The following is a 22,616-nucleotide window of genomic DNA, read 5'->3' as shown; positions in this document are numbered from 1 at the left end:
GAGTCTCCCCATCAGGGATCCCTGTTCAAGAGGGAGTCTCCCCATCAGGGATCCCTGTTAAAGAGGGAGTCTCTCCGTCAGGGACTCCTGTTAAAGAGGGAGTCTCTCCGTCAGGGACCCCTGTTAAAGAGGGAGTCTCTCTGTCAGGGACCCCTGTTAAAGAGGGAGTCTCTCCGTCAGGGACCCTGTTAAAGAGGGAGTCTCTCCGTCAGGGACCCCTGTTAAAGAGGGAGTCTCCCCATCAGGGACCCTGTTAAAGAGGGAGTCTCTCCTTCAGGGACCCTGTTAAAGAGGGAGTCTCTCCGTCAGGGACCCCTGTTAAAGAGGGAGTCTCTCCATCAGAGACCCCTGTTAAAGAGGGAGCCTTTCTGTCAGGGACCCCTGTTAAAGAGGGATTCTCTCCGTCAGGGACCCCTGTTAAAGAGGAAGTTTCTCCATCAGGAACCCCTGTTAAAGAGGGAGTCTCTCCGTCAGGGACCCCTGTTAAAGAGGGAGTCTCTCCGTCTGGGTCCCCTGTTAAAGAGGGAGTCTCTTCGTCAGGGACCCCTGTTAAAGAGGGAGTCTCTCCGTCCGGGTCCCCTGTTAAAGAGGGAGTCGCTCCGTCAGGGACCCCTGTTAAAGAGGGAGTCTCTCCGTCCGGGTCCCCTGTTAAAGAGGGAGTCTCTCCGTCAGGGACCCCTGTTAAAGAGGGAGCCTCTCCATCAGGGACCCCTGTTAAAGAGGGAGTCTCTCCGTCAGGGACCCCTGTTAAAGAGGGGGTCTCTCCGTCAGGGACACCTGTTAAAGAGGGAGTCTCTCCGTCAGGGACCCCTGTTAAAGAGTGAGTCTCTCCGTCAGGGACCCTGTTAAAGAGGGAGTCTCTCCTTCAGGGACCCTGTTAAAGAGGGAGTCTCTCCGTCAGGGACCCCTGTTAAAGAGGGAGTCTCTCCATCAGAGACCCCTGTTAAAGAGGGAGCCTTTCTGTCAGGGACCCCTGTTAAAGAGGGATTCTCTCCGTCCGGGTCCCCTGTTAAAGAGGGAGTCTCTCCGTCAGGGACCCCTGTTAAAGAGGGAGCCTCTCCATCAGGGACCCCTGTTAAAGAGGGAGTCTCTCCGTCAGGGACCCCTGTTAAAGAGGGGGTCTCTCCGTCAGGGACACCTGTTAAAGAGGGAGTCTCTCCGTCAGGGACCCCTGTTAAAGAGTGAGTCTCTCCGTCAGGGACCCTGTTAAAGAGGGAGTCTCTCCTTCAGGGACCCTGTTAAAGAGGGAGTCTCTCCGTCAGGGACCCCTGTTAAAGAGGGAGTCTCTCCATCAGAGACCCCTGTTAAAGAGGGAGCCTTTCTGTCAGGGACCCCTGTTAAAGAGGGATTCTCTCCGTCAGGGACCCCTGTTAAAGAGGAAGTTTCTCCGTCAGAGACCCCTGTTAAAGAGGGAGTCTCTCCATCAGGGACCCCTGTTAAAGAGGGAGTCTCTCCATCAGGAACCCCTGTTAAAGAGGGAGTCTCTCCGTCAGGGACCCCTGTTAAAGAGGGAGTCTCTCCGTCTGGGTCCCCTGTTAAAGAGGGAGTCTCTTCGTCAGGGACCCCTGTTAAAGAGGGAGTCTCTCCGTCCGGGTCCCCTGTTAAAGAGGGAGTCGCTCCGTCAGGGACCCCTGTTAAAGAGGGAGTCTCTCCGTCCGGGTCCCCTGTTAAAGAGGGAGTCTCTCCGTCAGGGACCCCTGTTAAAGAGGGAGTCTCTCCGTCAGGGACCCCTGTTAAAGAGGGAGTCTCTCCGTCAGGGACACTGTTAAAGAGGGAGTCTCTCCGTCAGGGACCCCTGTTAAAGAGGGAGCCTCTCTGTCAGGGACCCCTGTTAAAGAGGGAGTCTCTCCGTCAGGGACCCCTGTTAAAGGGGGAGTCTCTCCGTCAGGGACCCCTGTTAAAGAGGGAGTCTCTCCGTCAGGGACCCCTGTTAAAGAGGGAGTCTCTCCGTCAGGGACCCCTGTTAAAGAGGGAGTCTCTCCGTCAGGGACCCATGTTAAAGTGGGAGTCTCTCCGTCAGGGACCCCTGTTAAAGAGGGAGTCTCTCCGTCAGGGACCCCTGTTAAAGAGGGAGTCTCTCTGTCAGGGACCCCTGTTAAAGAGGGAGTCTCTCCGTCATGGACCCTGTTAAAGAGGGAGTCTCTCCGTCAGGGACCCTGTTAAAGAGGGAGTCTCTCCGTCAGGGACCCTGTTAAAGAGGGAGTCTCTACGTCAGGGACCCCTGTTAAAGAGGGAGTCTCTCCATCAGACACCCCTGTTAAAGAGGGAGCCTCTCTGTCAGGGACCCCTGTTAAAGAGGGAGTCTCTCCGTCAGGGACCCCTGTTAAAGGGGGAGTCTCTCCGTCAGGGACCCCTGTTAATGAGGGAGTCTCTCCGTCAGGGACCCCTGTTAAAGAGGGAGTCTCTCCGTCAGGGACCCCTGTTAAAGAGGGAGTCTCTCCGTCAGGGACCCATGTTAAAGTGGGAGTCTCTCCGTCAGGGACCCCTGTTAAAGAGGGAGTCTCTCCGTCAGGGACCCCTGTTAAAGAGGGAGTCTCTCTGTCAGGGACCCCTGTTAAAGAGGGAGTCTCTCCGTCAGGGACCCTGTTAAAGAGGGAGTCTCTCCGTCAGGGACCCTGTTAAAGAGGGAGTCTCTCCGTCAGGGACCCTGTTAAAGAGGGAGTCTCTACGTCAGGGACCCCTGTTAAAGAGGGAGTCTCTCCGTCCGGGTCCCCTGTTAAAGAGGTAGTCTCTCCGTCAGGGACCCTGTTAAAGAGGGAGTCTCTCCGTCAGGGACCCCTGTTAAAGAGGGAGTCTCTCCGTCAGCGACCCCTGTTAAAGAGGGAGTCTCTCCATCAGGGACCCCTGTTAAAGAGAGAGTCTGTCCGTCAGGGACCCCTGTTAAAGAGGGAGTCTCTCCGTCAGGGACACTGTTAAAGAGGGAGTCTCTCCGTCAGGGACCCCTGATAAAGAGGGAGTCTCTCCGTCAGGGACCCCTGTTAAAGAGGGAGTCTCTCCGTCAGGGACCCATGTTAAAGTGGGAGTCTCTCCGTCAGGGACCCCTGTTAAAGAGGGAGCCTCTCCGTCAGGAACACCTGTTAAAGAGGGAGTCTCTCCGTCAGGGACCCCTGTTAAAGAGGGAGTCTCTCCGTCAGGGACCCCTGTTAAACAAAGAACAAAGAACAAAGAAAAATACAGCCCGGGAACAGGCCCTTCGGCCCTGCAAGCCCGTGCCGACCATGCTGCCCGACTAAACTACAATCTTCTACACTTCCTGGGTCCGTATCCCTCTATTCCCATCCTTTTCATGTATTTGTCAAGATGCCCCTTAAATGTCACTATCGTCCCTGCTTCCACCACCTCCTCCGGTAACGAGTTCAGGCACCCACTACCCTCTGCGTAAAAAACGTGCCTCGTACATCTACTCTACACCTTGCCCCTCTCACCTTAAACCTATGCCCCCTAGTAATTGACCCCTCTACCCTGGGGAAAAGCCTCTGACTATCCACTCTGTCTATGCCCCTCATAATTTTGTAGACCTCTATCAGGTCGCCCCTCAATCTCCTTCGTTCCAGTGAGAACAAACCGAGTTTATTCAACCGCTCCTCATAGCTAATGCCCTCCATACCAGGCAACATTCTGGTAAATCTCTTCTGCCCCCTCTCTAAAGCCTCCACCAGAGACCCCTATCCTTCTGGTAGTGTTGCGACCAGAATTGAACACTATACTCCAAGTGTGGCCTAACTAAGCTTCTATACAGCTGCAACATGACTTGCCAATTCTTATACTCAATGCCCCGGCCAATGAAGACAAGCATGCCGTATGCCTTCTTGACTACCTTCTCCACCTGTGTTGCCCCTTTCAGTGACCTGTGGACCTGTACTCCTAGATCTCTCTGACTTTTGATACTCTTGAGGGTTCTACCATTCACTGTATATTCCCTACCTGCATTAAACCTTCCAAAATGCATTACCTCACATTTGTCCGGATTAAACTCCATCTGCCATCTCCCCGCCCAAGTCTCCAAACAATCTAAATCCTGCTGTATCCTCTGACAGTCCTCATCGCTATCCGCAATTCCACCAACCTTTGTGGCGTCTGCAAAGTTGCTAATCAGACCAGTTACATTTTCCTCCAAATCATTTATATATACTACAAACAGCAAAGGTCCCAGCACTGATCCCTGTGGAACACCACTGGTCACAGCCCTCCAATTAGAAAAGCATCCTTCCATTGCTACTCTCTGCCTTCTATGACCTAGCCAGTTCTGTATCCACCTTGCCAGCTCACCCCTGATCCCATGTGACTTCACCTTTTGTACTAGTCTACCATGAGGGACCTTGTCAAAGGCCTTACTGAAGTCCATATAGACAACATCCACTACCCTACCTGCATCAATCATCTTAGTGACCTCCTCGAAAAACTCTATCAAGTTAGTGAGACACGACCTCCCCTTCACAAAACCATGCTGCCTCTCACTAATATGTCCATTTGCTTCCAAATGGGAGTAGATCCTGTCTCGAAGAATTCCCTCCAGTAATTTCCCTACCACTGAAGTAAGGCTCACCGGCCTGTAGTTCCCTGGATTATCCTTGCTACCCTTCTTAAACAGAGGAACAACATTGGCTATTCTCCAGTCCTCCGGGACATTACCTGAAGACAGTGAGGATCCAAAGATTTCTGTCAAGGCCTCAGCAATTTCCTCTCCAGCCTCCTTCAGTATTCTGGGGTAGATCCCATCAGGCCCTGGGGACTTATCTACCTTAATATTTTTTAAGACACCCAACACCTCGTCTTTTTGGATCTCAATGTGACCCAGGCTATCTACACACCCTTCTCCAGACTCAACATCTACCAATTTCTTCTCTTTGGTGAATACTGATGCAAAGCATTCATTTAGTACCTCGCCCATTTCCTCTGGCTCCACACATAGATTCCCTTGCCTATCCTTCAGTGGGCCAACCCTTTCCCTGGCTACCCTCTTGCTTTTTATGTACGTGTAAAAAGCCTTGGGATTTTCCTTAACCCTATTTGCCAATGACTTTTCGTGACCCCTTCTAGCCCTCCTGACTCCTTGCTTAAGTTCCTTCCTACTTTCCTTATATTCCACACAGGCTTTGTCTGTTCCCAGCCTTTTAGCCCTGACAAATGCCTCCTTTTTCTTTTTGACGAGGCCTACAATATCTCTCGTTATCCAAGGTTCCCGAAAATTGCCGTATTTATCCTTCTTCCTGACAGGAACATGCCAGTCCTGAATTCCTTTCAACTGACACTTGAAAGCCTCCCACATGTCAGATGTTGATTTGCCCTCAAACATCCACCCCCAATCTAGGTTCTTCAGTTCCCGCCTAATATTGTTATAATTAGCCTTCCCCCAATTTAGCACACTCATCCTAGGACCACTCTTATCCTTGTCCACCAGCACTTTAAAACTTACTGAATTGTGGTCACTGTTCCCGAAATGCTCCCCTACTGAAACATCTACCACCTGGCCGGGCTCATTCCCCAATACCAGGTCCAGTACCGCCCCTTCCCTAGTTGGACTGTCCACATATTGTTTTAAGAAGCCCTCCTGGATGCTCCTTACAAACTCCGCCCCGTCTAAGCCCCTGGCACTAAGTGAGTCCCAGTCAATATTGGGGAAGTTGAAGTCTCCCATCACCACAACCCTGTTGTTTTTACTCTTTTCCAAAATCTGTCTACCTATCTGCTCCTCTATCTCCCGCTGGCTGTTGGGAGGCCTGTAGTAAACCCCCAACATTGTGACTGCACCCTTCTTATTCCTGATCTCTACCCATATAGCCTCACTGCCCTCTGAGGTGTCCTCCCGCAGTACAGCTGTGATATTCTCCCTCACCAGTAGTGCAACTCTGCCACCCCTTTTACATCCCCCTCTATCCCGCCTGAAACATCTAAATCCTGGAATGTTTAGCTGCCAATCCTGCCCTTCCCTCAACCAGGTCTCTGTAATGGCAACAACATCATAGTTCCAAGTACTAATCCAAGCTCTAAGTTCATCTGCCTTACCCATAATACTTCTTGCATTAAAACATATGCATTTCAGGCCACCAGACCCGCTGTGTTCAGCAACTTTACCCTGTCTGCTCTGCCTCAGAGCCCCACTGTCCCTATTCCCTAGTTCACCCTCAATGCTCTCACCTTCTGACCTATTGCTCCCGTGCCCACCCCCCTGCCATATTAGTTTAAACCCTCCCGTGTGACACTAGCAAACCTCGCGGCCAGGATATTTATGCCTCTCCAGTTTAGATGCAACCCGTCCTTCTTATACAGGTCACACCTGCCCCGGAAGAGATCCCAGTGGTCCAGATAACGGAAACCCTCCCTCCTACACCAGCTGTTTAGCCACGTGTTTAGCTGCTCTATCTTCCTATTTCTAGCCTCACTGGCACGTGGCACAGGGAGTAAAGAGGGAGTATCTCCGGCAGGGACCCTGTTAAAGAGGGAGTCTCTCTGTCAGGGACCCCTGTTAAAGAGGGAGTCTCTCCGTCAGGGACCCTGTTAAAGAGGGAGTCTCTCCGTCAGGGACCCTGTTAAAGAGGGAGTCTCTCCGTCAGGGACCCTGTTAAAGAGGGAGTCTCTCCGTCAGGGACCCCTGTTAAAGAGGGAGCCTCTCCATCAGGGACCCCTGTTAAAGAGGGAGTCTCTCCGTCAGGGACCCTTGTTAAAGAGGGAGTCTCCCCATCAGGGACCCCTGTTAAAGAGGGAGTCTCCCCATCAGGGATCCCTGTTCAAGAGGGAGTCTCCCCATCAGGGATCCCTGTTAAAGAGGGAGTCTCTCCGTCAGGGACCCCTGTTAAAGAGGGAGTCTCTCCGTCAGGGACCCTGTTAAAGAGGGAGCCTCTCCTTCAGGGACCCCTGTTAAAGAGGGAGTCTCTCTGTCAGGGACCCCTGTTAAAGAGGGAGTCTCTCCGTCAGGGACCCTGTTAAAGAGGGAGTCTCTCCGTCAGGGACCCTGTTAAAGAGGGAGTCTCTCCGTCAGGGACCCTGTTAAAGAGGGAGTCTCTACGTCAGGGACCCCTGTTAAAGAGGGAGTCTCTCCATCAGACACCCCTGTTAAAGAGGGAGCCTCTCTGTCAGGGACCCCTGTTAAAGAGGGAGTCTCTCCGTCAGGGACCCCTGTTAAAGGGGGAGTCTCTCCGTCAGGGACCCCTGTTAATGAGGGAGTCTCTCCGTCAGGGACCCCTGTTAAAGAGGGAGTCTCTCCGTCAGGGACCCCTGTTAAAGAGGGAGTCTCTCCGTCAGGGACCCATGTTAAAGTGGGAGTCTCTCCGTCAGGGACCCCTGTTAAAGAGGAAGTCTCTCCGTCAGGGACCCCTGTTAAAGAGGGAGTCTCTCTGTCAGGGACCCCTGTTAAAGAGGGAGTCTCTCCGTCAGGGACCCTGTTAAAGAGGGAGTCTCTCCGTCAGGGACCCTGTTAAAGAGGGAGTCTCTCCGTCAGGGACCCTGTTAAAGAGGGAGTCTCTACGTCAGGGACCCCTGTTAAAGAGGGAGTCTCTCCGTCCGGGTCCCCTGTTAAAGAGGGAGTCTCTCCGTCAGGGACCCTGTTAAAGAGGGAGTCTCTCCGTCAGGGACCCCTGTTAAAGAGGGAGTCTCTCCGTCAGCGACCCCTGTTAAAGAGGGAGTCTCTCCATCAGGGACCCCTGTTAAAGAGAGAGTCTGTCCGTCAGGGACCCCTGTTAAAGAGGGAGTCTCTCCGTCAGGGACACTGTTAAAGAGGGAGTCTCTCCGTCAGGGACCCCTGTTAAAGAGGGAGTCTCTCCGTCAGGGACCCCTGTTAAAGAGGGAGTCTCTCCGTCAGGGACCCATGTTAAAGTGGGAGTCTCTCCGTCAGGGACCCCTGTTAAAGAGGGAGCCTCTCCGTCAGGGACACCTGTTAAAGAGGGAGTCTCTCCGTCAGGGACCCCTGTTAAAGAGGGAGTCTCTCCGTCAGGGACCCCTGTTAAACAAAGAACAAAGAACAAAGAAAAATACAGCCCGGGAACAGGCCCTTCGGCCCTGCAAGCCCGTGCCGACCATGCTGCCCGACTAAACTACAATCTTCTACACTTCCTGGGTCCGTATCCCTCTATTCCCATCCTTTCCATGTATTTGTCAAGATGCCCCTTAAATGTCACTATCGTCCCTGCTTCCACCACCTCCTCCGGTAACGAGTTCAGGCACCCACTACCCTCTGCGTAAAAAACGTGCCTCGTACATCTACTCTACACCTTGCCCCTCTCACCTTAAACCTATGCCCCCTAGTAATTGACCCCTCTACCCTGGGGAAAAGCCTCTGACTATCCACTCTGTCTATGCCCCTCATAATTTTGTAGACCTCTATCAGGTCGCCCCTCAATCTCCTTCGTTCCAGTGAGAACAAACCGAGTTTATTCAACCGCTCCTCATAGCTAATGCCCTCCATACCAGGCAACATTCTGGTAAATCTCTTCTGCCCCCTCTCTAAAGCCTCCACCAGAGACCCCTATCCTTCTGGTAGTGTTGCGACCAGAATTGAACACTATACTCCAAGTGTGGCCTAACTAAGCTTCTATACAGCTGCAACATGACTTGCCAATTCTTATACTCAATGCCCCGGCCAATGAAGACAAGCATGCCGTATGCCTTCTTGACTACCTTCTCCACCTGTGTTGCCCCTTTCAGTGACCTGTGGACCTGTACTCCTAGATCTCTCTGACTTTTGATACTCTTGAGGGTTCTACCATTCACTGTATATTCCCTACCTGCATTAAACCTTCCAAAATGCATTACCTCACATTTGTCCGGATTAAACTCCATCTGCCATCTCCCCGCCCAAGTCTCCAAACAATCTAAATCCTGCTGTATCCTCTGACAGTCCTCATCGCTATCCGCAATTCCACCAACCTTTGTGGCGTCTGCAAAGTTGCTAATCAGACCAGTTACATTTTCCTCCAAATCATTTATATATACTACAAACAGCAAAGGTCCCAGCACTGATCCCTGTGGAACACCACTGGTCACAGCCCTCCAATTAGAAAAGCATCCTTCCATTGCTACTCTCTGCCTTCTATGACCTAGCCAGTTCTGTATCCACCTTGCCAGCTCACCCCTGATCCCATGTGACTTCACCTTTTGTACTAGTCTACCATGAGGGACCTTGTCAAAGGCCTTACTGAAGTCCATATAGACAACATCCACTACCCTACCTGCATCAATCATCTTAGTGACCTCCTCGAAAAACTCTATCAAGTTAGTGAGACACGACCTCCCCTTCACAAAACCATGCTGCCTCTCACTAATATGTCCATTTGCTTCCAAATGGGAGTAGATCCTGTCTCGAAGAATTCCCTCCAGTAATTTCCCTACCACTGAAGTAAGGCTCACCGGCCTGTAGTTCCCTGGATTATCCTTGCTACCCTTCTTAAACAGAGGAACAACATTGGCTATTCTCCAGTCCTCCGGGACATTACCTGAAGACAGTGAGGATCCAAAGATTTCTGTCAAGGCCTCAGCAATTTCCTCTCCAGCCTCCTTCAGTATTCTGGGGTAGATCCCATCAGGCCCTGGGGACTTATCTACCTTAATATTTTTTAAGACACCCAACACCTCGTCTTTTTGGATCTCAATGTGACCCAGGCTATCTACACACCCTTCTCCAGACTCAACATCTACCAATTTCTTCTCTTTGGTGAATACTGATGCAAAGTATTCATTTAGTACCTCGCCCATTTCCTCTGGCTCCACACATAGATTCCCTTGCCTATCCTTCAGTGGGCCAACCCTTTCCCTGGCTACCCTCTTGCTTTTTATGTACGTGTAAAAAGCCTTGGGATTTTCCTTAACCCTATTTGCCAATGACTTTTCGTGACCCCTTCTAGCCCTCCTGACTCCTTGCTTAAGTTCCTTCCTACTTTCCTTATATTCCACACAGGCTTTGTCTGTTCCCAGCCTTTTAGCCCTGACAAATGCCTCCTTTTTCTTTTTGACGAGGCCTACAATATCTCTCGTTATCCAAGGTTCCCGAAAATTGCCGTATTTATCCTTCTTCCTGACAGGAACATGCCAGTCCTGAATTCCTTTCAACTGACACTTGAAAGCCTCCCACATGTCAGATGTTGATTTGCCCTCAAACATCCACCCCCAATCTAGGTTCTTCAGTTCCCGCCTAATATTGTTATAATTAGCCTTCCCCCAATTTAGCACACTCATCCTAGGACCACTCTTATCCTTGTCCACCAGCACTTTAAAACTTACTGAATTGTGGTCACTGTTCCCGAAATGCTCCCCTACTGAAACATCTACCACCTGGCCGGGCTCATTCCCCAATACCAGGTCCAGTACCGCCCCTTCCCTAGTTGGACTGTCCACATATTGTTTTAAGAAGCCCTCCTGGATGCTCCTTACAAACTCCGCCCCGTCTAAGCCCCTGGCACTAAGTGAGTCCCAGTCAATATTGGGGAAGTTGAAGTCTCCCATCACCACAACCCTGTTGTTTTTACTCTTTTCCAAAATCTGTCTACCTATCTGCTCCTCTATCTCCCGCTGGCTGTTGGGAGGCCTGTAGTAAACCCCCAACATTGTGACTGCACCCTTCTTATTCCTGATCTCTACCCATATAGCCTCACTGCCCTCTGAGGTGTCCTCCCGCAGTACAGCTGTGATATTCTCCCTCACCAGTAGTGCAACTCTGCCACCCCTTTTACATCCCCCTCTATCCCGCCTGAAACATCTAAATCCTGGAATGTTTAGCTGCCAATCCTGCCCTTCCCTCAACCAGGTCTCTGTAATGGCAACAACATCATAGTTCCAAGTACTAATCCAAGCTCTAAGTTCATCTGCCTTACCCATAATACTTCTTGCATTAAAACATATGCACTTCAGGCCACCAGACCCGCTGTGTTCAGCAACTTTACCCTGTCTGCTCTGCCTCAGAGCCCCACTGTCCCTATTCCCTAGTTCACCCTCAATGCTCTCACCTTCTGACCTATTGCTCCCGTGCCCACCCCCCTGCCATATTAGTTTAAACCCTCCCGTGTGACACTAGCAAACCTCGCGGCCAGGATATTTATGCCTCTCCAGTTTAGATGCAACCCGTCCTTCTTATACAGGTCACACCTGCCCCGGAAGAGATCCCAGTGGTCCAGATAACGGAAACCCTCCCTCCTACACCAGCTGTTTAGCCACGTGTTTAGCTGCTCTATCTTCCTATTTCTAGCCTCACTGGCACGTGGCACAGGGAGTAAAGAGGGAGTATCTCCGGCAGGGACCCTGTTAAAGAGGGAGTCTCTCTGTCAGGGACCCCTGTTAAAGAGGGAGTCTCTCCGTCAGGGACCCTGTTAAAGAGGGAGTCTCTCCGTCAGGGACCCTGTTAAAGAGGGAGTCTCTCCGTCAGGGACCCTGTTAAAGAGGGAGTCTCTACGTCAGGGACCCCTGTTAAAGAGGGAGTCTCTCCGTCAGGGACCCCTGTTAAAGAGGGAGTCTCTCCGTCAGGGACCCTGTTAAAGAGGGAGACTCTCCGTCAGGGACCCCTGTTAAAGAGGGAGTCTCTCCGTCAGGGCCCCCTGTTAAAGAGGGAGTCTCTCCATCAGGAACTCCTGTTAAAGAGGGAGTCTCTCCGTCAGGGACCCCTGTTAAAGAGGGAGTCTCTCTGTCAGGGACCCCTGTTAAAGAGGGAGTCTCTCCGTCAGGGACCCTGTTAAAGAGGGAGTCTCTCCGTCAGGGACCCTGATAAAGAGGGAGTCTCTCCGTCAGGGACCCTGTTAAAGAGGGAGTCTCTACGTCAGGGACCCCTGTTAAAGAGGGAGTCTCTCTGTCAGGGACCTCTGTTAAAGAGGGATTATCTCCGCAGGGACCCTTGAAAAAGAGGGAGTCTCTCCGTCAGGGACCCCTGTTAAAGAGGGAGTCTCTCCGTCAGGGACCCCTGTTAAAGGGGGAGTCTCTCCGTCAGGGACCCCTGTTAAAGAGGGAGTCTCTCCGTCAGGGACCCTGTTAAAGAGGGAGTCCCTCCGTCAGGGACCCCTGTTAAAGAGGGAGCCTCTCCGTCAGGGACCCCTGTTAAAGAGGGAGTCTCTCTGTCAGGGACCCCTGTTAAAGAGGGAGTCCCTCCGTCAGGGACCCCTGTTAAAGAGGGAGTCTCTCCGTCAGGGACCCCTGTTAAAGAGGGAATCTCTCCGTCAGGGGCCCTGTTAAAGAGGGAGTCTCTCCGTCAGGGGCCCTGTTAAAGAGGGAGTCTCTCCGTCAGGGACCCCTGTTAAAGAGGGAGCCTCTCCATCAGGGACCCCTGTTAAAGAGGGAGTCTCTCCGTCAGGGACCCCTGTTAAAGAGGGAGTCTCCCCATCAGGGACCCCTGTTAAAGAGGGAGTCTCCCCATCAGGGATCCCTGTTAAAGAGGGAGTCTCCCCTTCAGGGATCCCTGTTAAAGAGGGAGTCTCTCCGTCAGGGACCCCTGTTAAAGAGGGTGTCTCTCCGTCAGGGACCCTGTTAAAGAGGGAGCCTCTCTGTCAGGGACCCCTGTTAAAGAGGGAGTCTCTCCATCAGGGACCCCTGTTAAAGAGGGGGTCTCTCCGTCAGGGACACCTGTTAAAGAGGGAGTCTCTCCGTCAGGGACCCCTGTTAAAGAGGGAGTCTCTCTGTCAGGGACCCCTGTTAAAGAGGGAGTCTCTCCGTCAGGGACCCTGTTAAAGAGGGAGTCTCTCCTTCAGGGACCCTGTTAAAGAGGGAGTCTCTCCGTCAGGGACCCCTGTTAAAGAGGGAGTCTCTCCATCAGAGACCCCTGTTAAAGAGGGAGCCTTTCTGTCAGGGACCCCTGTTAAAGAGGGATTCTCTCCGTCAGGGACCCCTGTTAAAGAGGAAGTTTCTCCATCAGGGACCCCTGTTAAAGAGGGAGTCTCTCCATCAGGAACCCCTGTTAAAGAGGGAGTCTCTCCGTCAGGGACCCCTGTTAAAGAGGGAGTCTCTCCGTCTGGGTCCCCTGTTAAAGAGGGAGTCTCTTCGTCAGGGACCCCTGTTAAAGAGGGAGTCTCTCCGTCCGGGTCCCCTGTTAAAGAGGGAGTCTCTCCGTCAGGGACCCCTGTTAAAGAGAGAGTCTCTCCGGCAGGGACCCCTGTTAAAGAGGGAGGCTCTCCGTCAGCGACCCCTGTTAAATAGGGAGTCTCTCCATCAGGGACCCCTGTTAAAGAGAGAGTCTGTCCGTCAGGGACCCCTGTTAAAGAGGGAGTCTCTCCGTCAGGGACACTGTTAAAGAGGGAGTCTCTCCGTCAGGGACCCCTGTTAAAGAGGGAGTCTCTCCATCAGACACCCCTGTTAAAGAGGGAGCCTCTCTGTCAGGGACCCCTGTTAAAGAGGGAGTCTCTCCGTCAGGGACCCCTGTTAAAGGGGGAGTCTCTCCGTCAGGGACCCCTGTTAAAGAGGGAGTCTCTCCGTCAGGGACCCCTGTTAAAGAGGGAGTCTCTCCGTCAGGGACCCCTGTTAAAGAGGGAGTCTCTCCGTCAGGGACCCATGTTAAAGCGGGAGTCTCTCCGTCAGGGACCCCTGTTAAAGAGGGAGTCTCTCCGTCAGGGACACCTGTTAAAGAGGGAGTCTCTCCGTCAGGGACCCCTGTTAAAGAGGGAGTCTCTCCGTCAGGGACCCCTGTTAAACAAAGAACAAAGAACAAAGAAAAATACAGCCCGGGAACAGGCCCTTCGGCCCTGCAAGCCCGTGCCGACCATGCTGCCCGACTAAACTACAATCTTCTACACTTCCTGGGTCCGTATCCCTCTATTCCCATCCTTTTCATGTATTTGTCAAGATGCCCCTTAAATGTCACTATCGTCCCTGCTTCCACCACCTCCTCCGGTAACGAGTTCAGGCACCCACTACCCTCTGCGTAAAAAACGTGCCTCGTACATCTACTCTACACCTTGCCCCTCTCACCTTAAACCTATGCCCCCTAGTAATTGACCCCTCTACCCTGGGGAAAAGCCTCTGACTATCCACTCTGTCTATGCCCCTCATAATTTTGTAGACCTCTATCAGGTCGCCCCTCAATCTCCTTCGTTCCAGTGAGAACAAACCGAGTTTATTCAACCGCTCCTCTTAGCTAATGCCCTCCATACCAGGCAACATTCTGGTAAATCTCTTCTGCACCCTCTCTAAAGCCTCCACCAGAGACCCCTATCCTTCTGGTAGTGTTGCGACCAGAATTGAACACTATACTCCAAGTGTGGCCTAACTAAGCTTCTATACAGCTGCAACATGACTTGCCAATTCTTATACTCAATGCCCCGGCCAATGAATACAAGCATGCCGTATGCCTTCTTGACTACCTTCTCCACCTGTGTTGCCCCTTTCAGTGACCTGTGGACCTGTACTCCTAGATCTCTCTGACTTTTGATACTCTTGAGGGTTCTACCATTCACTGTATATTCCCTACCTGCATTAAACCTTCCAAAATGCATTACCTCACATTTGTCCGGATTAAACTCCATCTGCCATCTCCCCGCCCAAGTCTCCAAACAATCTAAATCCTGCTGTATCCTCTGACAGTCCTCATCGCTATCCGCAATTCCACCAACCTTTGTGGCGTCTGCAAAGTTGCTAATCAGACCAGTTACATTTTTCTCCAAATCATTTATATATACTACAAACAGCAAAGGTCCCAGCACTGATCCCTGTGGAACACCACTGGTCACAGCCCTCCAATTAGAAAAGCATCCTTCCATTGCTACTCTCTGCCTTCTATGACCTAGCCAGTTCTGTATCCACCTTGCCAGCTCACCCCTGATCCCATGTGACTTCACCTTTTGTACTAGTCTACCATGAGGGACCTTGTCAAAGGCCTTACTGAAGTCCATATAGACAACATCCACTACCCTACCTGCATCAATCATCTTAGTGACCTCCTCGAAAAACTCTATCAAGTTAGTGAGACACGACCTCCCCTTCACAAAACCATGCTGCCTCTCACTAATATGTCCATTTGCTTCCAAATGGGAGTAGATCCTGTCTCGAAGAATTCCCTCCAGTAATTTCCCTACCACTGAAGTAAGGCTCACCGGCCTGTAGTTCCCTGGATTATCCTTGCTACCCTTCTTAAACAGAGGAACAACATTGGCTATTCTCCAGTCCTCCGGGACATTACCTGAAGACAGTGAGGATCCAAAGATTTCTGTCAAGGCCTCAGCAATTTCCTCTCCAGCCTCCTTCAGTATTCTGGGGTAGATCCCATCAGGCCCTGGGGACTTATCTACCTTAATATTTTTTAAGGCACCCAACACCTCGTCTTTTTGGATCTCAATGTGACCCAGGCTATCTACACACCCTTCTCCAGACTCAACATCTACCAATTTCTTCTCTTTGGTGAATACTGATGCAAAGTATTCATTTAGTACCTCGCCCATTTCCTCTGGCTCCACACATAGATTCCCTTGCCTATCCTTCAGTGGGCCAACCCTTTCCCTGGCTACCCTCTTGCTTTTTATGTACGTGTAAAAAGCCTTGGGATTTTCCTTAACCCTATTTGCCAATGACTTTTCGTGACCCCTTCTAGCCCTCCTGACTCCTTGCTTAAGTTCCTTCCTACTTTCCTTATATTCCACACAGGCTTTGTCTGTTCCCAGCCTTTTAGCCCTGACAAATGCCTCCTTTTTCTTTTTGACGAGGCCTACAATATCTCTCGTTATCCAAGGTTCCCGAAAATTGCCGTATTTATCCTTCTTCCTGACAGGAACATGCCGGTCCTGAATTCCTTTCAACTGACACTTGAAAGCCTCCCACATGTCAGATGTTGATTTGCCCTCAAACATCCACCCCCAATCTAGGTTCTTCAGTTCCCGCCTAATATTGTTATAATTAGCCTTCCCCCAATTTAGCACACTCATCCTAGGACCACTCTTATCCTTGTCCACCAGCACTTTAAAACTTACTGAATTGTGGTCACTGTTCCCGAAATGCTCCCCTACTGAAACATCTACCACCTGGCCGGGCTCATTCCCCAATACCAGGTCCAGTACCGCCCCTTCCCTAGTTGGACTGTCCACATATTGTTTTAAGAAGCCCTCCTGGATGCTCCTTACAAACTCCGCCCCGTCTAAGCCCCTGGCACTAAGTGAGTCCCAGTCAATATTGGGGAAGTTGAAGTCTCCCATCACCACAACCCTGTTGTTTTTACTCTTTTCCAAAATCTGTCTACCTATCTGCTCCTCTATCTCCCGCTGGCTGTTGGGAGGCCTGTAGTAAACCCCCAACATTGTGACTGCACCCTTCTTATTCCTGATCTCTACCCATATAGCCTCACTGCCCTCTGAGGTGTCCTCCCGCAGTACAGCTGTGATATTCTCCCTAACCAGTAGCGCAACTCTGCCACCCCTTTTACATCCCCCTCTATCCCGCCTGAAACATCTAAATCCTAGAATGTTTAGCTGCCAATCCTGCCCTTCCCTCAACCAGGTCTCTGTAATGGCAACAACATCATAGTTCCAAGTACTAATCCAAGCTCTAAGTTCATCTGCCTTACCCATAATACTTCTTGCATTAAAACATATGCACTTCAGGCCACCAGACCCGCTGTGTTCAGCAACTTTACCCTGTCTGCTCTGCCTCAGAGCCCCACTGTCCCTATTCCCTAGTTCACCCTCAATGCTCTCACCTTCTGACCTATTGCTCCCGTGCCCACCCCCCTGCCATATTAGTTTAAACCCTCCCGTGTGACACTAGCAAACCTCGCGGCCAGGATATTTATGCCTCTCCAGTTTAGATGCAACCCGTCCTTCTTATACAGGTCACACCTGCCCCGGAAGAGATCCCAGTGGTCCAGATAACGGAAACCCTCCCTCCTACACCAGCTGTTTAGCCACGTGTTTAGCTGCTCTATCTTCCTATTTCTAGCCTCACTGGCACGTGGCACAGGGAGTAAAGAGGGAGTATCTCCGGCAGGGACCCTGTTAAAGAGGGAGTCTCTCTGTCAGGGACCCCTGTTAAAGAGGGAGTCTCTCCGTCAGGGACCCTGTTAAAGAGGGAGTCTCTCCGTCAGGGACCCTGTTAAAGAGGGAGTCTCTCCGTCAGGGACCCTGTTAAAGAGGGAGTCTCTACGTCAGGGACCCCTGTTAAAGAGGGAGTCTCTCCGTCAGGGACCCTGTTAAAGAGGGAGACTCTCCGTCAGGGACCCCTGTTAAAGAGGGAGTCTCTCCGTCAGGGTCCCCTGTTAAAGAGGGAGTCTCTCCGTCAGGGACCCCTGTTAAAGAGGGAGTCTCTCCGTCAGGGACCCCTGTTAAAGAGGGAGTCTCTCCGTCAGGGACCCCTGTTAAAGAGGGAGTCTCTCCATCAGGAACTCCTGTTAAAGAGGGAGTCTCTCCGTCAGGGACCCCTGTTAAAGAGGGAGTCTCTCTGTCAGGGACCCCTGTTAAAGAGGGAATCTCTCCGTCAGGGACCCTGTTAAAGAGGGAGTCTCTCCGTCAGGGACCCTGATAAAGAGGGAGTCTCTCCGTCAGGGACCCTGTTAAAGAGGGAGTCTCTACGTCAGGGACCCCTTTGAAAGAGAAGGGGAGACTCGTGAGGGCTCTCCCGCTGCTGCGTTGAAGTGACTCACCTGAATCCCGTTAGCTTCCAGGATGACCTTCTCAGCCGCTGCCTTGGTCCGGGTGTAGGGAACCTCGTGGAGGGTGTTGTAGCTGCTTTCTTCATTCCCTCTGAACCAGACAAAGAGTAAATTGCAAGAAATAGGGTCGGGGGAGGCCATTCAGTCCCTCGATCCTGCTCTGTTAATCAATGCATTCAAGGCTTTCCTTTTGTTTCAACTCACTCTACCGCCCGCCCCCATTATCCCTCAATTCCCCGAGAGCCCAAAGATCTCTAAACACCGGTGTGATTAAGAGCGGAAGTTCAGATATATTGTATTGTTGGGATTTGGTGAAGTCAGGGTTAGAATCCTGGGTTAGTGTGTGTGATTGCCGCAGGCATGTTTGAGAAGAAATCTTAGTTTGAAAGGTAAGTATATTTTGGTGCAATTAAACCACCGTAAAAGACGTGGGCTAATGAAGGTTTCTATGGTTAAAGGGAATTCCCTGTGGCGTTGATTAGATTTCATGGTAAGATGATGGAATTGCTGGGTGGAGTTAAGGCATCAGGCATTTTGCAGGAAACAGTTCAGTTGTGAGCTGAATGAAGCTATGACCAGAAATTGAGCAGTTCTTTTCTTACTGCAGTTCAGTTAAAAAGAGATGAACAATCTTTCAAGCTGTGCAGACCTGTCTGAGGACAAGAGGGGGCTAAAACAAGCTGAAAAGCATCTTCTGTAGACATACAGCCAGAGTTTCTGCATGGGTCTGGCAGGAGTCAGATCTTGTCTTAAAACCAGTGTCAAAAGATCTTTCTTTCTCACAGAACATCTCAGCGAAGCAAGTATTCCCATGTGTCATTGGCAGTTAATGTGCATTGAGAGATGAATGGGTTTATTTCTTGTTTTTTAAGTAGGAATAAAGATAGCAATTAAGGGTATTATATTCACTGTGTTGAGTAGTATTGATTAAGGGGTAATTATTTTCTGGTGTGATAGAACAAAGAAAGAACAAAGAAAATGACAGCACAGGAACAGGCCCTTCGGCCCCCACAGCCTGCGCCGATCCAGATCATTTATCTAAACATGTCGCCTATTTTCCAAGGATCTACTTCCCTCTGTTCGCCGCCTGTTCATATATCTTTTTTTTAATAATATATTTTATTCAAAATTTTTGGCCAACCATAACAGTACATTGTGTATCTTTTACACAGTAATATAACAATATAAATAACAATGGCCAGTTTTTTAAACAAGAAATAAATAATATATAAACAACATCAAAATTAAAAAACAAAACTAAATGGCAACTGCCTTGTCCCAAATAAATACCCTCCAAAAATACAATTCAGCAGTCCAGTATACAATTACCTATAACAACAAGCTATACATATTATACTTATACACTAACATCCCTGAGAATCCTTCTGGTCCCCCCCCCCCCCCCCCCCCCCCCGGCCCTGGGTTGCTGCTGCTGTCTTCCTCTTTTCTATTCCCTCTATCTTTCTGTGAGGTATTCGACGAACGGTTGCCACCGCCTGGTGTACCCTTGAGCCGATCCCCTTAGGACGAACTTAATCCGTTCCAGCTTTATAAACCCTGCCATGTCATTTATCCAGGTCTCCACACCCGGGGGCTTGGCTTCCTTCCACATCAACAGTATCCTGCGCCGGGCTACTAGGGACGCAAAGGCCAAAACATCGGCCTCTCTCGCCTCCTGTACTCCCGGCTCTTGTGCAACCCCAAATATAGCCAACCCCCAGCTTGGTTCGACCTGGACCCCCACCACCTTCGAAAGCACCTTTGTCACCCCCACCCAAAACCCCTGTAGTGCCGGACATGACCAGAACATGTGGGTGTGATTCGCTGGGCTTCTCGAGCATCTCGCACACCTATCCTCTACTCCAAAATATTTACTGAGCCGTGCTCCAGTCATATGCGCCCTGTGTAACACCTTAAATTGTATCAGGCTTAGCCTGGCACACGAGGACGATGAGTTTTCCCTACTTAGGGCATCAGCCCACAGCCCCTCCTCAATCTCCTCCCCCAGCTCTTCTTCCCATTTCCCTTTCAGCTCATCTACCATAATCTCCCCCTCGTCCCTCATTTCCGTATATATGTCTGATACCTTACCGTCCCCCACCCATGTCTTTGAGATCACTCTGTCCTGCACCTCCTGCGTCGGGAGCTGCGGGAATTCCCTCACCTGTTGCCTCGCAAAAGCCCTCAGTTGCATATACCGGAATGCATTCCCTTGGGGCAACCCATATTTTTCAGTCAGCGCTCCCAGACTCGCAAACGTCCCATCTACAAACAGAGCTCTCAATTGTGTTACTCCTGCTCTTTGCCATGTTCCAAATCCCCCATTCATTCTCCCCGGAGCAAACCTATGGTTATTTCTTATCGGGGACAGCACCGAGGCTCCCGTCTTTCCCCTATGCCGTCTCCACTGCCTCCAAATTTTCAGAGTAGCCACCACCACCGGGCTTGTGGTGTATTTCTTTGGTGAGAACGGCAATGGGGCCATCACCATAACTTGTAGGCTAGTCCCCCTGCAGGACGCCCTCTCCAATCTCTTCCACGCCGCTCCCTCCTCTTCTCCCATCCACTTACATACCATTGAGATATTGGCGGCCCAGTAGTACTCACTTAGGCTCGGTAGTGCCAGCCCCCCCCCTATCCCGACTACGCTGCAAAAATCCCTTCCTCACTCTCGGGGTCTTCCCGGCCCACACAAAACTCATGATACTCTTCTCAATCCTTTTGAAAAAAGCCTTCGTGATCACCACCGGGAGGCACTGAAACACAAAGAGGAATCTCGGGAGGACCACCATTTTAACCGCCTGCACCCTCCCTGCCAGCGACAGGGATACCATGTCCCATCTCTTGAAGTCCTCCTCCATCTGTTCCACCAACCGCGTTAAATTTAACCTATGCAATGTACCCCAATTCTTGGCTATCTGGATCCCCAAGTAGCGAAAGTCCCTTGTTACCTTCCTCAGCGGTAAGTCCTCTATTTCTCTGCTCTGCTCCCCTGGATGCACCACAAACAACTAACTTTTCCCCATGTTCAGTTTATATCCTGAAAATTCTCCAAACTCCCCAAGTATCCGCATTATCTCCGGCATCCCCTCCGCCGGGTCCACCACATACAACAACAAATCGTCCGCAGACAGAGATACCCGGTGTTCTTCTCCTCCCCTGAGTACTCCCCTCCACTTCCTGGAACCCCTCAATGCTATTGCCAGGGGCTCAATCGCCAGTGCAAACAATAATGGGGACAGAGGACATCCCTGCCTTGTCCCTCTATGGAGCCGAAAATACGCAGACCCCCGTCCATTCGTGACCACGCTCGCCATCGGGGCCCTATACAGCAGCTGTACCCATCTAATATACTCATCTCCAAAGCCAAATCTCCTCAACACCTCCCACAAATAATCCCACTCCACTCTATTAAATGCTTTCTCGGCATCCATCTCCACTATCTCCGCTTCCCCCTCTGGTGGGGGCATCATCATTACCCCTAGCAGCCTCCGTATATTCGTATTCAGCTGTCTCCCCTTCACAAACCCAGTTTGGTCCTCATGGACCACCCCCGGGACACAATCCTCTATCCTCATTGCCATTACCTTGGCCAGAATCTTAGCGTCTACATTCAGGAGGGAAATAGGCCTATAGGACCCGCATTGCAGCGGGCCTTTTTCCTTCTTTCGGAGAAGCGATATCGTTGCCTCCGACATAGTCGGGGGCAGCTGTCCCCTTTCCCTAACCTCATTAAGGGTTCTCATCAGTAGCGGGGCGAGCAAGTCCACATATTTCCTGTAAAATTCAACTGGGAATCCATCCGGTCCCGGGGCCTTCCCCGCCTGCATGCTCCTAATTCCTTTCACTACTTCCTCCATTTTGATCTGTGCTCCCAGTCCCACCCTCTCCTGCTCCTCCACCTTAGGAAATTCCAGCTGGTCCAGAAAACACATCATTCTCTCCTTCCCATCCGGGGGCTGAGCTTCATATAATCTTTCATCGAATGCCTTGAACACTCCATTCACTCTCTCCGCTCCCCGCTCCATCTCTCCCTCCTCATCCCTCACTCCCCCTATTTCCCTCGCTGCTCCCCTTTTCCTCAATTGGTGGGCCAGCAACCTGCTCGCCTTCTCCCCATATTCGTACTGTACACCCTGTGCCTTCCTCCACTGTGCCTCTGCAGTACCCGTTGTCAGCAAATCAAATTCTACGTGTAGCCTTTGCCTTTCCCTGTACAGTCCCTCCTCCGGTGCCTCCGCATATTGCCTGTCCACCCTCAGAAGTTCTTGCAGCAACCGCTCCCGTTCCCTACTCTCCTGCTTTCCTTTATGTGCCCTGATTGATATCAGCTCCCCTCTAACCACTGCCTTCAGCGCCTCCCAGACCACTCCCACCTGGACCTCTCCATTATCATTGAGTTCCAAGTACTTTTCAATACACCCTCTCACCCTGAGACACACCCCCTCATCCACCATTAGTCCCATGTCCATTCTCCAGGGTGGACGCCGTTCTTTTTCCTCCCCTATCTCCAAGTTCACCCAGTGTGGAGCGTGATCCGAAATAGCTATCGCCATATACTCCGTCCCCCTCACCTTCGGGATCAACGCCCTTCCCAAAACAAAAAAGTCTATTCGCGAATAAACTTTGTGGACATAGGAGAAAAACGAAAACTCCTTACTCCTAGGTCTACTAAATCTCCAGGGGTCTACTACTCCCATCTGCTCCATAAAGTCTTTAAGCACCTTGGCTGCTGCCGGCCTCCTTCCAGTCCTGGACCTCGATCTGTCCAGCCCTGGTTCCAGCACAGTGTTAAAATCTCCACCCATTACCAACTTCCCCACCTCTAGGTCCGGGATACGTCCTAACATGCGCCTCATAAAGTTGGCATCATCCCAGTTCGGGGCATATACGTTCACTAAGACCACCGCCTCTCCCTGTAATTTGCCACTCACCATCACGTATCTGCCCCCACTATCCGCCACTATGGTCTTTGCCTCAAACATTACCCACTTCCCCACTAGTATAGCCACCCCCCTGTTTTTCGCATCTAGCCCCGAATGAAACACCTGCCCCACCCATCCTTTGCGTAGTCTAACCTGGT

At 51.1% G+C, this 22,616-nt stretch overlaps 1 protein-coding gene across 3 annotated transcripts in view; it reads right to left on the bottom strand.

The window, feature by feature from the left end:
- Positions 1-22,616, bottom strand: part of LOC140396061 (3 beta-hydroxysteroid dehydrogenase type 7-like) — an 80,272-nt gene that overhangs the window by 20,860 nt on the left and 36,796 nt on the right. For all 3 annotated transcript variants that reach the window (XM_072484159.1, XM_072484158.1, XM_072484157.1), the window contains exon 5: positions 17,525-17,624. In XM_072484159.1, the coding sequence (XP_072340260.1) occupies positions 17,525-17,624 (100 nt within the window). The remainder of the gene's footprint in view (positions 1-17,524; positions 17,625-22,616) is intronic.

The sequence above is a fragment of the Scyliorhinus torazame genome, chromosome 19 (genome assembly GCF_047496885.1).
Source record: "Scyliorhinus torazame isolate Kashiwa2021f chromosome 19, sScyTor2.1, whole genome shotgun sequence".
NCBI lineage: Eukaryota > Metazoa > Chordata > Chondrichthyes > Carcharhiniformes > Scyliorhinidae > Scyliorhinus > Scyliorhinus torazame.
Note: the sequence above shows the minus strand (reverse complement) of the source record. Positions and strands in the feature narration are given on the sequence as shown.